At 51.0% G+C, this 13,953-nt stretch overlaps 2 protein-coding genes and 1 long non-coding RNA gene across 6 annotated transcripts in view; 1 reads left to right on the plus strand and 2 right to left on the minus strand.

Annotated features, from left to right (window-relative positions):
* Nucleotides 1–1,626: 1,626 nt before the first annotated feature.
* Nucleotides 1,627–13,953, plus strand: part of LOC131745387 (uncharacterized) — a 45,016-nt gene continuing 32,689 nt past the window's right edge. For all 3 annotated transcript variants that reach the window (XR_010837819.1, XR_010837820.1, XR_010837821.1), the window contains exons 1-3: nt 1,627–2,982; nt 4,771–5,577; nt 13,446–13,587. This is a non-coding gene — a long non-coding RNA (uncharacterized lncRNA). The remainder of the gene's footprint in view (nt 2,983–4,770; nt 5,578–13,445; nt 13,588–13,953) is intronic.
* On the minus strand, nt 3,960–5,415 carry LOC131745383 (metallothionein-II, hippocampal). Of its 2 annotated transcripts, none has more exons than XM_059045723.2 (3): nt 5,197–5,415; nt 4,529–4,594; nt 3,960–4,183 (listed from the first exon to the last, which is right to left on the minus strand). In XM_059045723.2, exons 1-3 carry the CDS (start codon nt 5,222–5,224, stop codon nt 4,092–4,094), a joined length of 186 nt encoding a protein of 61 aa, XP_058901706.1. In that variant the 5' UTR covers nt 5,225–5,415; the 3' UTR covers nt 3,960–4,091. The 2 variants fall into 2 exon arrangements, with proteins under 2 accessions (XP_058901706.1, XP_066875806.1); XM_067019705.1 differs by having other exon boundaries at nt 4,529–4,597; nt 5,197–5,402.
* LOC136793081 (metallothionein-2-like) lies at nt 9,680–10,595 on the minus strand. The gene is made up of 3 exons (XM_067019704.1): nt 10,479–10,595; nt 10,103–10,183; nt 9,680–9,882 (listed from the first exon to the last, which is right to left on the minus strand). The coding sequence occupies exons 1-3, from the start codon at nt 10,504–10,506 to the stop codon at nt 9,791–9,793; spliced, it is 201 nt and encodes a 66-aa protein (XP_066875805.1). The 5' UTR covers nt 10,507–10,595; the 3' UTR covers nt 9,680–9,790.

Here is a 13,953-nt window from a genome sequence, read left to right on the forward strand (position 1 = left end):
TCCTTCTGCAACCAAGTCTCCTGGAAACGGCTGGAGGAGCTAAAAGGATTCTCTCTTCACGAATGTCAGTGTGGACATAATGATCATAATGGTCACTGTTTATTAAGCCAGGACACTATCATTTAATCCCCACATAGAGATATAATCTCTTTTTCACAAATGGGAAAGTTGAGTAACATGCCCAGGCCATACCACCTGTGGCAAAACAGGCTGTGAACTGAGACGCCCATGCACTCGGCACAGACTGGTTTCTGAAATCCCCTCTTCACACAGGGCACCCATGGGCAAGCATGGTCTTGACTCTTGGGCCATGTGACTTGTCTTTCTCTTATTTTACATCAAATAGCCAGGGGGACTAACTGTTGGCATTAATTACAAGTCACGGGGCACCTCACTCCTGCCTAATAAACACCACCACACCCTCCAAACTGCAGAATCTGCCATCACCCAGCACGATCGAAAATGAACTAGTCCATCTGGAGCCAATTCTCAGGCACACGCCCTCTTCATGGGACATGACTGTGTAATTCCCTCCACACGTAGTTATTTTGCCGCTTTCAAGTAGCTAAGGGCTGGATTTGGGAAGGACAGATTGCAACGGTGCTCAATGGACACCTTTGACGAACATGTGTGCGACGTTTTTAAATCTCTGATTTTCTTTGTTTTTCATATACTGATTCAAATTATGTGTGTGGAATCTAAAAACATGGGCTTTGTATTGTTCTGTGGCATTTTTATAGTTTTTGTTTTTTACCAAGGTTTAGGTCTGCAATGGATGGGAAACGAAATCTGTTCCTTCACCACAGGGATTTTTTAGAAGCCCCATTTAGATTCAAGCAGGTGAGGGAGTTTTCCATTCCCTTTAGTCACTTTCAAGACTAAAATCCAGCGAGGAACTGAAGTTGAACAGGGAAACCATGGAGAATGAGAATTCTGGATTGAGAAGTTTCTGTGCCACCAACCCTTGACCTGAAGACAGAGGGGACCCTGTATGTGCCCAGGGTCCTTATAGCATCTGGCCTAAGGCTCTTCCATTTTACAAGAGATGAAGCCCAGTGGGGTAATGTGGCTTGAACAAGGCACTGGGTTTGTTAAGGGCTAACATTTTGGTCCAGAAACCAAGTCTCTGTACTTCTAGTCCAGTCCCTCACCCCAGCTCTGGTCAAGTCAAGGAAAACAGCCAGAATAAAGCCAACCACTTTTATTATCATTTTCTTATTTTATAGGAAAAAAAAAAGAGGAATGTAGGTTTGTACACGTTGCTCTATTTACACCCGGGGCAGGCTGTCCGCGACATCAGGCACAGCAGCTGCACTTGTCCGAGGCCCCTTTGCAGACGCAGCCCTGGGCACACTTGGCGCAGCCCACGGGGCAGCAGGGGCAGCAGCCTGGGGAAGGGAAGGAGGCGGCAGAGAAGAGTGCTTGGAACAAAGGATTAATAAGGCTTCCCGTCCTCTCCAGTGGAGGCGCCACCGTCCCTAGGGAAGGGGCAGCTACTGCCCTATTTAAATTCCCTTCCGTGTTGTAGAAGGCTGAGGGCGTGGTGGGGCGGGGGGCTGGCGGGGGTGGTGGCGCGTTAGGGGTAGATGTAGAGAAAATTCCACTTACTCTTCTTGCAGGAGGTGCATCTGCAGGCTTTGCAGCTGCAGGAGCCGCCTGCCAGGAAGGGAAAGGCCAGCAGTGAGCAAGGAGGGGGATGCAGCAGCTACAGCAGACGGTCAGCAATGCCTCCCTGAGCCCTCCTCCTCTGTCAGGACCCAGCTCCGGGAGCTCGTGTCCACTCAGGCACATAGAGAAGCCCCAGCTCTTCTCTTCTGGTCTAAGGAGAGTAGGTCCCCTCCTGATAGACTCCACAGGGAAGGTCCCAGGCTCCAGATGCATCCCAGGCTGACTGGGGCTGGGGGCCAGGGCCCATGGCCTGAACCCCAAAGAGCCAATGTCCCCTCCTCCCATCAAATCCTGGCAGCTTCCTGGCCTCCTTCAAACACTGGGTCTAGCAATCCCCTGATCTACCGGGTGACCTCAACAAAGACAGTCTTAAGCCTCAGTACTCTCCATTCAAACATAGAGGCTGGATATCTCTGGCGGTCTAGTGGTTAGGAGTCAGGGCTCTCACTTCCTAGTGTCTGGGTTCAATCCCTGGTCAGGGTACTAAGCTCCCACAAGCCGAGTGGTACTGCCAAAAAAAAAAAAAAAAAGATTTAAAAAATGCTGTCGCTGCCCTGGCTAGGAAGAAAGCACTGGGTGAACCTCGGGCATCCACTTGTGCTCAAATTCAAAATTGTTCCTCATCTAACCCCAGGGACACTCTGTCCTGTGCCTGAGAAGCGGGCCTCCAAGGCCCAGAGCCAGTGGTTTCTTACCAGTGGAGCAGGGCCAGTTGGGGTCCATTTGGAGCCCAGGTGAGGCCGGGGGTCCAAAGCAAGCGGCGAAGAGGCACCTGAGGTGGTGGGAGGCGTGTCGAGCCTATTAGCCAGCTTGCAGTGTTCCCACCCAGAAGAGGCGGCCCGAGCGCAGAGGTCCCACCCCCTCCTTGCACCCGCCCCTCGGATCTGCACCCGCGCCGCCCGCAGCGCCCGGGGTGGGTCCGGGCTGTGAGTAACAGTCGGGGCCGAGTGCACGATTCTCCCATTGCGCATGGGTGTGCTCTGCGCAGGGAGAGCCGTGATTGGTGCCTGCTCGCGGGTAGGGACTGTTTGCCAGGAGGTACGCGGTGTCCTAGCCTCCCTGTCCGCTCCCCCCCGATTTTTCGGAGGGCGGCAGCCACCTCGTTCCCAGATTTTGCAGCAACCCAGCCTCTGTGTCCTCGCTGTCTTCCCCACCATGGGCCGGACTGTGAGCAACAGGCGGGGTCGAGCACACGATTCCACTTCGATTCCACTTCTAATCAACACCACCCAGCCCTCCGCACTGCAGCACCACCGTCACTCTGCAGAGGAACACATGAAGTCCTTCTGCAACCAAGTCTCCTGGAAACGGCTGGTAAATTCCCACCAAACAAATCCAAATCACTTTCGGGGTGTCATGTAGCCATGGGCTGGATTTTGAGGGAAGGGCAGATGTCAGCCTGATCTAGGGAGGAACTTGGGAAGATTCAGAGCCAAGCCACTGCAGGGAGCTGTCAGGGGTGGCGAGTGTCCTGTCAGTAGCCCTGGGCCAGCCAAGACTCATGTTCCCTGTGGGGAGGCAGGGGCAGAGCTGCTCCAGGCGTGGGTGGTCCACGCAGTGGGGCGTTTGAAAGTGTTTTCAGTGTTCAACATACTCCTTTGATGAACACATGTGGTTTTTTAAATAATTGAAGTATAGCTGATTTCCAATATTGTGTTAGTTTCAGGTAAAAACAAAACGTTTTACTTTTTAAATTTCTCCTGTATTACTCTGTTCTTCATATATTTATTCAGATTTATTGAATCAAAAATTGGGTTTTGTGTCCTTTTAAATTTTTCTTAGCAATGCACTTAATTTTATTTTTAACAGAGTTGAGGTTTGTGAATTTAGAAAATGAAAACCACAGATAGAAAATTCACACGTCTTTCCGTGCAGGGAGTTTGAGACTTCCAGGTAGGGATTCAGGTAACTGGAGGTGTGATTCCAACTTCTTTAGAGTCTATCAAGCCTACAATCTATGAGGAAGTGAAGTTAGCCAGGGAAATCAGAGGATGGGAAATGAGGCATTGAGAAGTCACCAACCCTTGCCATGCCACCAACCCTTGCCATGAGAATGGAGGGGACCTTGTATCTGCTGCACACCCTTAGAGCATCTGGTCTAACGCTCTTCCATTTTATGGAATATGAACCCAGTGAGGGAGTGTGTCTTGTCTTAGGCACTCAGTCTGTTAGGGAGTCACATTTTGTTCCAGTACCCAAGTCTCTGCACTTCTCATCCAGTCTCCTACACCAGCTGTGGATAGCACAAAAGCCCTTATTCCCAGTGCACAGAAAAGAACGCCGAGTCGGAATAGTGTCCACAACTTTTATTACCACTTACATATTTCATAGGAAAGGGAATGTAGCAATCAAGTCAGAGTTGTATAAAAACGCAGGTCGGCCCGCGTTCCTCCATGGACACCCGGGGCAGGCTGTCTGCGACGTCAGGCACAGCAGCTGCACTTGTCCGAGGCCCCTTTGCACACGCAGCCCTGGGCGCACTTGGCGCAGCCCACGGGGCAGCAGGGGCAGCAGCCTGGGGAGAGATGGGGGAAAGCAGATGTCGGCGATGACTTTCCCAGCCTCCTCCTTGCCCAACAGCAGCCCTGCGACAAGCCCTCAGATCCAAAGGACCCCGAGTACAGAAGAACATGCTCTGTTCCAAGACAGGTGGGAGGACCTTGGGGTTTGGCTTCCCCTAGGAAATGGCTGCCCTGCCCCATCTACGCCAAGGGCAGGGCAGAAAGTCAGAAGCAGCAGGTGCCGAAGAGCAAAGGAAGACCAGCCCCCCCGCCAGAGCCAGACACTCAGAGCCCGCTCTGGGTTCCCTCCCTCACCCTACCTGCAGCCCCCAGGTGCCCAGAGAAGGCCCCACACTCACTCTTCTTGCAGGAGGCGCATTTGCAGGCTTTGCAGGTGCAGGAGCCAGCACAGTTGCAGGAGCCGCCTGCTAGGAAGGGAAAGGCCAGGCGTGAGCAGGGAGCGGGATGCAGGAGGTACAGTAGATGGTCAGCAATCCCTCCCTGCAACCTCTTCCTGGGTGTAGGCCCAGTGCTAGGAACTCCTGTCTGGCATAGAACAGACCTAAGTCTCACCCCTCCTTTTCTGCCCTTCTGTGCAAAGGGCTGTGTACTGCCTTGTATTTACCCCTCAGGTATGGTCCCAGGCTTCTTCAGGATGCCTGGGTCTGGTGGCCAGGATCTTCTGTCTGAGCCCAGAAGAGGCAATGTCCCATCGCACCCAGCACAGGGAATGCAGAGGCCTGGACAGAGCCCTGCGGCCGACCCAGAAGCCCCCTGACACCTGGATGATGTGGCGCAGAACAGCCTTGAGCCTCAGGCCTCTCGCCTCTGAAAGGGAAGCCCCAGTTGGATGGAAACGCTCTAATGGGGGATGAAGGCGCTTGTCCAGGAAGAAAGCACGTGCCGGGTTAACTACAGAAGCCCACTTCAACTCAAGCTCGAAATATTCCTCCCTCCTCCAAACCCAGGGATGCTTGTTGGTATTGGGGAAGGGGCATCCAAAGTTCCAGAGCCAGAAGTCCCTTACCAGTGGAGCAGGAGCAGTTGGGGTCCATTTAGAGGCGCGGTGAGGCCGGAGGTCCAAAGCAAGTGGCAAAGAAAAGGGTCTAGGGCCGGCTACGGGCGTGCTGGAACCTAGGAGCCGGCGGGTTCAGTTTATACGCAGAGAAAGCGGCCCGGGCGCAGAGGCCCCGCCCCCGCCCTGCACGCGGCGCGCGGATCTGCGCCTGTGCCGCTGGCAGCGCCCGTCTGGGCCGAGCGCAGCTGGCCGGGCCGAGCGCAGGGTTCCGTGAGCAAGGATTGGGTCGGTGTGCAGCGCTGCGGCCGCCCGTTTGGCGCTAGAACTCGCGGAGGGACGGTGTACCGGGCGTCCCATCTTTCCTGCCCGTCCTTTCCCAATTTTCCCAAGGTAGGCAGTCACCTTTGTTCCGGGATCTTCCAGGAACCCAGTCCCCCCTCTCTTGGCCACCCCAGGTCCCATTGCCTTTGTGCTCAAGTTCGTCCTTTCCGGAGCCCGTGTGCCCCACCCCGGCCTGTGCTCACGCCCCTGGCTTGAAGGGGGAAATGGAAAGAGCCGAGGGAGTTGTATGCAGCGTCCCAGCGGCGGATGTGACGTTTGCCTCCCAGTACTTTACATTTCCCTGTGCGCAGAGGGACTTAGGCCCTATTTTTATGGCTCAGTTTCAAGGCGGACGCTGGCCTCTGTGTGCTTCATCCTTCCTCCGCTCTCTAAGTTTTTTTTTTTTTTTTTTTTTTTTATAAATTTATTTATTTTTGGCTGTGTTGGGTCTTTGTTCCTGCTTGTGGGCTTTCTCTAGTTGTGGTGAGCGGGGGCTACTCTTCGTTGTGGTGTGTGGGCTTCTCATTGCAGTGGCTTCTCTTGTTGCAGAGCACGAGCTCTAGGCATGAGGGCTTCAGTAGTTGTGGCTCACGAGCTGTATAGTGCAGGCTCAGTAGTTGTGGTGCACAGGCTTAGTTGCTCTGTGGCATGTGGGATCTTCCCAGACCAGGGCTTGAACCCGTGTCCCTTGCATTGGCAGGCAGATTCCCAACCACTGCGCTACCAGGGAAGCCCCGCTCTCTAAGTTTGAAGAGATGTATGGGCACATATGTCTGGATCCTTTGCACAAAACTCTCCAGAGACTCTCCACAGCCTAGCCAGCCCGCCTCACTCCATGGAAGTTGTTCAGAAAGTGGGATGCCTCCAGGGGAGGGGTCATTTTAGGTGATAGGCAGATCTAGCATCTGCATATCAAGAAAAATAATTGTTTCCCTTTCAGTATTACTGACCATTAGACAGCATTGTGTGTGTGTCCCAGCTGGTTAATCAACCAGGTGATCTTTCAACCCTCACAGTGACTCAAAAAGAGGAATACTGTTATTTATGAGCTCATTTGGCTGGTGGGAAATATCTTTGTTTTCTTCCCTCTTTTATCCCCTTCTCATATAACATAGAATGTATTCACTTTACATTGTAGTATTAACGTATTGTTAACATCACAGTATTTGTTACGTGATATCAAGTACAAAAGTGACCATCACCCAAGGACTTTGCGTCCTCCTTTGGGGACAGTGTTATACATTTTCAGTTGTAATTAGGATAGTTGTGTCATGTTAGGCAGAAGTATGACCTTGTTATTGTCTTTGTTGGGAGATTAAGTACGGTTTACGAAGTTGTGTGGGTGCTAGTTTGATAAGTGGTGGTCTATAACGGTTAGTTTTATGTACCAACGTGTTTTAGGCTGTCATGCCCAATCCTTGTTCACACACTAGCCTGATGTTGCTGTGAAGGTATTTTTCAGATGTGATTAACATTTAAATCAGTAGACTTTGAGAAAAGCAGGTTACCCTTCATAATGTGGAAGGCCTCATCCAGTCAGTGAAGGCCTTAGAGAAAAACTGAGTCCTCTTGAAGAGGAGGGAATTGGGCCTCCAGACGGCCTTTAGAGTCAAGATTGCAACCAACATCAACTCCTACTGGAATTTCCAGGCTGCTGGCTAGCCCTATAAATTTCAGTCGTGCCAGCTTCCAGAGTTGCATGAACCAATTTCTTAAATCTCTCCCTTACTCTCTCTTTATCTCTCTATCTCTCTATCTGCCTACCTGCCTACATCCTGCTGGTTCTGTTTCTCTGGAGAATGCTAATAAAACATATAAATCATTAAAGGAAAAATGTTAAGTAAAATACTGGTGCAAGTGGTAGCAAAGGGCACAGACGGTTGTGCTCAGGGTTATAAATCCCCAGTGCTGATGAGTTGATGAGGACAACACAGGAGACACAGCTAGGCACACATAGGTAAATAAATACCCCATATGTTAATAATAATAATAATAATAATAATAATAATAATAATAATAATAATAAATGGCTAACATAATAGACCACTCACCACGTGCCAAGCACCGTACTAAGTCCTTTACATGTACTAGTTCTTTAATCTCCTGAATCATATGCTTTTATTTTGCTCCTTTAAAAGTGAAGGAGGGCTTCCCTGGTGGCGCAGTGGTTGGGAGTCCGCCTGCCGATGAAGGGGACACGGGTTCGTGCCCCGGTCCGGGAGAATCCCACGTGCCGCGGAGCAGCTGGGCCCGTGAGCCGTGGCCCCCGAGCCTGCGCGTCCGGAGAGCCTGTGCTCCGCAATGGGAGGGGCCAAAGCAGTGAGGCCCGCATACCGCAAAAAAAAAAAAAAAAAATAGTGGAGGAGACTGAGCCACAGAGAGATTATGTCCTGTGGCTATAAGTGACACAGGTGAGATTGGCACTCCTGAAGGCTGACTGCAGCATCATGCCCTCACCCACGATCTTACACCAGGACTTCATATGACAGATGAGGATGTTGAAAGCTGGCAGAGGCAGCAATGGGAAGAGCACTGAGCAGGCAGTCTGTACAGTTCTGTGACCTCTCTGGAATTCATTTTCCCATGTGTCAAGCCAGGAGCACAATCTGTCCATTTCGAAAGGTCCTTCTAACTGAATAATGAGAGGCAGGATTTAGCATTCAGTGACATCATTATCTGCCAGCTGTGGCCAGGGGGTGAGGTCAGCTGTAGTGTAGGTTCAGACCTCTGACCTCTGAGCTGTGTGCCCTTGGGCAGTGTGCTTAACCTCTCTGGAATCAGCACAATCACTCCAGCCCCTGCACATTCACTCTCTCACTGGTTCCTGTGCAGATCAAACATGAAGCATGGGAATGGCTTCTGAGTCTGTCCAAATGCTGTGGCAGCATCTTGTCCTGGGGGTCTCTTTGGAGATCATCCATACTCCCTTTGGCACCGGATCAGCAAATTTCCAATCCCATCCTTAACCTCCAACCCTGAATAATGCTTCTATACCAATGAGCTTTTCCCCAAGAGCTTGTTGGCAGCTAAAAGGATTCTCTCTTCACGAATGTCAGTGTGGACATAATGATCATAATGGCCACTGTTTATTAAGCCAGGACACTATCATTTAATCCCCACAGAGATATAATCTCTTTTTCACAAATGGGAAAGTTGAGTAACATGCCCAGGCCATACCACCTGTGGCAAAACAGGCTGTGAAATGAGACGCCCGTGCACTCGGCACAGACTGGTTTCTGAAATCCCCTCTTCACACAGGGCACCCATGGGCAAGCATGGTCTTGACTCTTGGGCCACGTGACTTGTCTTTCTCTTATTTTACATCAAATAGCCAGGGGGACTAACTGTTGGCATTAATTACAAGTCACGGGGCACCTCACTCCTGCCTAATAAACACCACCACACCCTCCAAACTGCAGAATCTGCCATCACCCAGCACGATCGAAAATGAACTAGTCCATCTGGAGCCAATTCTCAGGCACACGCCCTCTTCATGGGACATGACTGTGTAATTCCCTCCACACCTAGTTATTTTGCCGCTTTCAAGTAGCTAAGGGCTGGATTTGGGAAGGACAGATTGCAACGGTGCTCAATGGACACCTTTGACGAACATGTGTGCGACGTTTTTAAATCTCTGATTTTCTTTGTTTTTCATATACTGATTGAAATTATGTGTGTGGAATCTAAAAACATGGGCTTTGTATTGTTCTGTGGCATTTTTATAGTTTTTGTTTTTTACCAAGGTTTAGGTCTGCAATGGATGGGAAATGAAATCTGTTCCTTCACCACAGGGATTTTTTAGAAGCCCCATTTAGATTCAAGCAGGTGAGGGAGTTTTCCATTCCCTTTAGTCACTTTCAAGACTAAAATCCAGCGAGGAACTGAAGTTGAACAGGGAAACCATGGAGAATGAGAATTCTGGATTGAGAAGTTTCTGTGCCACCAACCCATGACCTGAAGACAGAGGGGACCCTGTATGTGCCCAGGGTCCTTATAGCATCTGGCCTAAGGCTCTTCCATTTTACAAGAGATGAAGCCCAGTGGGGTAATGTGGCTTGAACAAGGCACTGGGTTTGTTAAGGGCTAACATTTTGGTCCAGAAACCAAGTCTCTGTACTTCTAGTCCAGTCCCTCACCCCAGCTCTGGTCAAGTCAAGGAAAACAGCCAGAATAAAGCCAACCACTTTTATTATCATTTTCTTATTTTATAGGAAAAAAAAAAAGAGGAATGTAGGTTTGTACACGTTGCTCTATTTACACGCGGGGCAGGCTGTCCGCGACATCAGGCACAGCAGCTGCACTTGTCCGAGGCCCCTTTGCAGACGCAGCCCTGGGCACACTTGGCGCAGCCCACGGGGCAGCAGGGGCAGCAGCCTGGGGAAGGGAAGGAGGCGGCAGAGAAGAGTGCTTGGAACAAAGGATTAATAAGGCTTCCCGTCCTCTCCAGTGGAGGCGCCACCGTCCCTAGGGAAGGGGCAGCTACTGCCCTATTTAAATTCCCTTCCGTGTTGTAGAAGGCTGAGGGCGTGGTGGGGCGGGGGGCTGGCGGGGGTGGTGGCGCGTTAGGGGTAGATGTAGAGAAAATTCCACTTACTCTTCTTGCTGGAGGTGCATTTGCAGGAGGTGCATTTGCACTCTTTGCATTCGCAGGAGTCGGCACACGTGCAGGATCCACCTGCAAAGAGAACGGCCGATATAAAAACGGTTCCCGGAGACTCGATCGCGGGCATGGGTGCTAGGAGCCCGAGTTTGAGCCCCAGTTCCACAACCAACTCATGGGAACCTGGGCAAGCCACGAACGCTGATCTCCTTATCGGTCAAACGGGATCTCCTAGTTTAACTTGGAATAGAGGCGGGTACACCAAAACGCTTTCGAAAGGGGCAATTTGTGCGCGGAAAGTGAGTGATGAGTCAGAAGTTGCTTCTCTAGTTCTACAATTGACACCCAAGCCCAAACAAGATCTCCTTACCCGCGGCGCAGGAGCAGTTGGGATCCATGGCGAGAGGAAGCGGAGGCTAGGGTCCGGAGACTGTGGTACGAAGGATGACAAGGATGTCGAGGGAGCGTGCTGGAGCGGAGGGCGCCGTGGGCTGCCTTTATAGCCGGAAGGAGCCGGGGCGAGTGCAAAAGCCCTCCGGGGTGGGCGCCGCCTGCACACGCCCCGCGCTGAGTCACTGGCGGCCGTGCGGCGCCCCGAGCTGTGCACAGTGGCCACCTGGCACCAGTTCTCAGTGGCCGCCCTACGTGCGCCTTGGCGAGGGAGGGCCGGGTGCAGAGCGCGGACTCCGCGTGCAGGGCTGTCCCGGGCTGTGCGCGGAGCACCCTGACCCCTGCCCTTCGCTGTGTGCGCAGTTCCCGCCACCGCCTTCCCCCTCCCCCAGCACGCTCCACCCCCACCCTCCCCACCGCGTCCGGTGCCCTGTGCTTGAACCTGAGTAGTTAAGAGAGGGTCTTGGGGATCCTGCTCCGGAGGAAAACCGGTGGGAAGTAAAAGACAGATTTAAAAAAAAAAAACAACTCTTTGCACCCGTCAAGCCTTAAAAATTGTGTAGCATCATATTAAACCCGTGGGATGGTTATTGATGACATACTGTATATTGAGTGCTTTAGCATGCGATAGGGAAGGTGTAAGCGTGTTATGTGCGAGCTCTCATTTAATCCTCTAACAACCCTGTGAGGTAAGAACTAGTCATCATTCGCATTTTAGAGTATGGAGGCCCAGAGAAGTTAAGGAACTTGCCCAAGGTCACACAGCTAGTGAGTGGCAGAGCCTGGTTCAAATCAGTGGGCCCAGCAGATGCTGAAGTCCCTCTAAGGGTATCACCAACAGGGGATGAATAAGGATCAAGAAGCCACAAGCTGTACTCAGGAAACTCATAGTCATGGGGGCAGCCTCATGGGTGCGTGGGGAAAAGTAACACCAGGGTCATGGCTAGGATGGAGGCAGGGGGAACAGAGGGGAGACCCAGTCCAACCTGGGAGGAGGTGGGCCAGTCAGGTGGGCCATTGCCTTGGGCCTGAGGGTGAGAAAGTCTTCACCAGGCAGGGGAAGAGGAAGGAGTTGTATTCCAGCCCGTGGAAGAAGCAGCCAGATGGAAAGTTGGCATTCCCGTGGAACATTTGGAAGGGAAAACCTCACAAGAACTTTCTTCCCCAGTGGATGCAGAGGGGAAGAGTGGAAGTGCAGTCCAAATTCCTTTCTGGGGAGGTGCATCCTGCTTCCCTGCTGGCACATGTCTGGCTGCTGTGAAATGGATCTTAGATCATTATCCTAGGATTGCCCAGAGTGTATCATCAGTTGAGCAGGTTACTGGAAGGTTGGTGGCAGGTTTAGGGAATGTTGGTTGCTGCAGTGGGGAGTTTAGTGAGGAGGTGGGCAGAGGACAGGCTGTCCTCGCAGCATTTACTGTAAAGTCCTGTGGAAATGTCTTCACAGCTCAGCTCAGATGTCACTTTCTCCTGGGAGCCCGTCCTGACCCCTGTGCTAGGTTAGGATGCCTGTGGAATGTGCTGGTAAACAGCTTGTCCTTTTCCTTCCTGCAACTTTCCATGTCTATAATACATAGGAAAGTATGTGATTCTGGGATCTTTGTCCCTCCACACCTACCTGCCACTGAAAACACCAAGAGCACTCACTGCCCCTGAAATGTGCTTCCAGCCCTCGGCCCAGGGCCACGTTTACAGTTGGCGCTTAATAAATATTTGTCAAATCAATTAATAGGAGTAAATCCCCTGATATGTCCTCCCTTCCCAGCCCTGCCCCCTCCGGCATTAGGGCCGATTACAAAATGAAAGTAAAAAACTTGTTTTTCACCACTCTGGGACCTGTGTGGTCACTCAGAAACTCCAAACCGGGCAGGAGAGTTGAACTGTCAGAAGGACTAAATTCTAATGGTCACTCCGCCACTCACTTGCTGAGTGGCCTTGGGGCTGTTATGGGCCAGGGCTTCCCTGAGCATCAGTTTACTCATTTGTCAAATGATCAGATTGTACTAGAATCTGAGGGTCACATGCAAACATGCTCTGATTTTAGAGCCAAGGTCTCAGAAATCTCGCTGTGTCTGGCAGCCCCGTGGACCGAGAGCATGGAAGGGCTGCTCTTTGGATAGTGGGCAGATTTTGCTGTTGTTGTTGTTACATACGCACCCACATTATATGCAAAATTCCTGGTTTCTTATAAATCAGATGGGCACTTGTCCACTCAGGGGAGACAATCCAACTCAGTGAGGAGACTGTAACGCCTGTATTTTGCCCTCTAAAGTATTGAATAAAGCCCTGGGTTTGGGCCATCTGTGTTGGCAGTAAAATTTGTTTTCAGATCTAAGCTGTCTCCCTTAAGTCATTTTGACTCTGAGAGGAGAGGGTTGACCAATCGGCAAAGGTGAAGGGCAGCCCAGGCCCAGTTTTGCTCATCTCTGTACCCCTGTAAGCCTTGTGGGACAGAGGTGGAGAGGGAGGACTTTCTAATGCCTGCAGTCCTCATGTGGTAGGAAGTGAGGAAAATGAAGCCAAGCAGCATAAGATGAGGAAAAACACCCCTCTGCAAATTTGGTGTGAGTTATAAGTATGAGGCAATGATGTGGCCCTAGTCTGCATTAATAGAAGTATGCCATCCAGAATGAGGGAGGTGATTTTTCATCTCTTTTTAACTGCTAATGTGGATATTTTTAGTTCTGCTGCTGAATCAGTCATCCATTCATCCTTACCCTGTGACAGTACCCTTAGGTTTCCTTTGTAGAATCACTCTTCCCTACTCCTAGTCCACGTGGACTAAGATGGATGGATGGAGTAGGCCCCATTCGTGGGCTCCCAGGAAATTCCATCTTCCTGGACATAGTGATTGGCTCTGATTGGGTCACCTAGCCATGAACCAGAGAGAATCAATGGAACTCCTCCTGGAAATGCTAGGAAAATGACAGATCCTCTTTCCATCTAGACTTCAGCCTGAAAGGGTGTGAAGCTGAGTTTCTAGAGCCTTTGTCTCCATGAGAAAGAGCCTGAGAATAAATTTATCGTAAAGGAAATGGAGCCTGACAATATCATTGGAGCACCTGGATCCAGCCAAGCCTGAAGCCACTGTGAGTCCAAAATTTCCTTTTTTGTTTAAATCATTCTGGATAGATTCTTAACTGGCACAGTTGGGCAGACCACCCTGAGGGCTGTGTTCATTCTTGGGCTTCAACAGTCCAGAAGACAGTTGATCACAATAGTCCTAAGACTCAAAACCCCATCATGTGAGCAACAACTGAGAGGGGTGGGCAGGTTCCATCTGCAAGAAAACAGTTACCTTCGGATATGTGGACAGTGGTTGCTCCTGTAGCCGTGCAACAAATCATCCAAAACTGCAGTTTAAACAACAACTAGTTCATCGTTGCTCCTGGTTTTGTGGGTCAGGAATTTGAGAAGCGCTCATTTGGGTGATTCTTTTGTTTCATGTATCACTG

Source organism: Kogia breviceps, chromosome 18, assembly GCF_026419965.1.
Source record: "Kogia breviceps isolate mKogBre1 chromosome 18, mKogBre1 haplotype 1, whole genome shotgun sequence".
Taxonomy (NCBI): Eukaryota; Metazoa; Chordata; class Mammalia; order Artiodactyla; family Physeteridae; genus Kogia; species Kogia breviceps.

Bases quoted from the DNA above. Each gene is read 5' to 3' on its own strand.
- LOC131745383 (XM_067019705.1), bottom strand. From the start codon at position 5,224: ATGGACCCCAACTGCTCCTGCTCCACTG. The intron at 4,598-5,196 runs GTAAGGGACTTC...TTCCCTTCCTAG, and splicing joins CAACTGCTCCTGCTCCACTG to CAGGCGGCTCCTGCAACTGT. The intron at 4,184-4,528 runs GTGAGTGTGGGG...ATCTCTCCCCAG, and splicing joins ATGCGCCTCCTGCAAGAAGA to GCTGCTGCCCCTGCTGCCCC.
- LOC136793081 (XM_067019704.1), bottom strand. From the start codon at position 10,506: ATGGATCCCAACTGCTCCTGCGCCGCGG. The intron at 10,184-10,478 runs GTAAGGAGATCT...TTCTCTTTGCAG, and splicing joins CAACTGCTCCTGCGCCGCGG to GTGGATCCTGCACGTGTGCC. The intron at 9,883-10,102 runs GTAAGTGGAATT...TCCCTTCCCCAG, and splicing joins ATGCACCTCCAGCAAGAAGA to GCTGCTGCCCCTGCTGCCCC.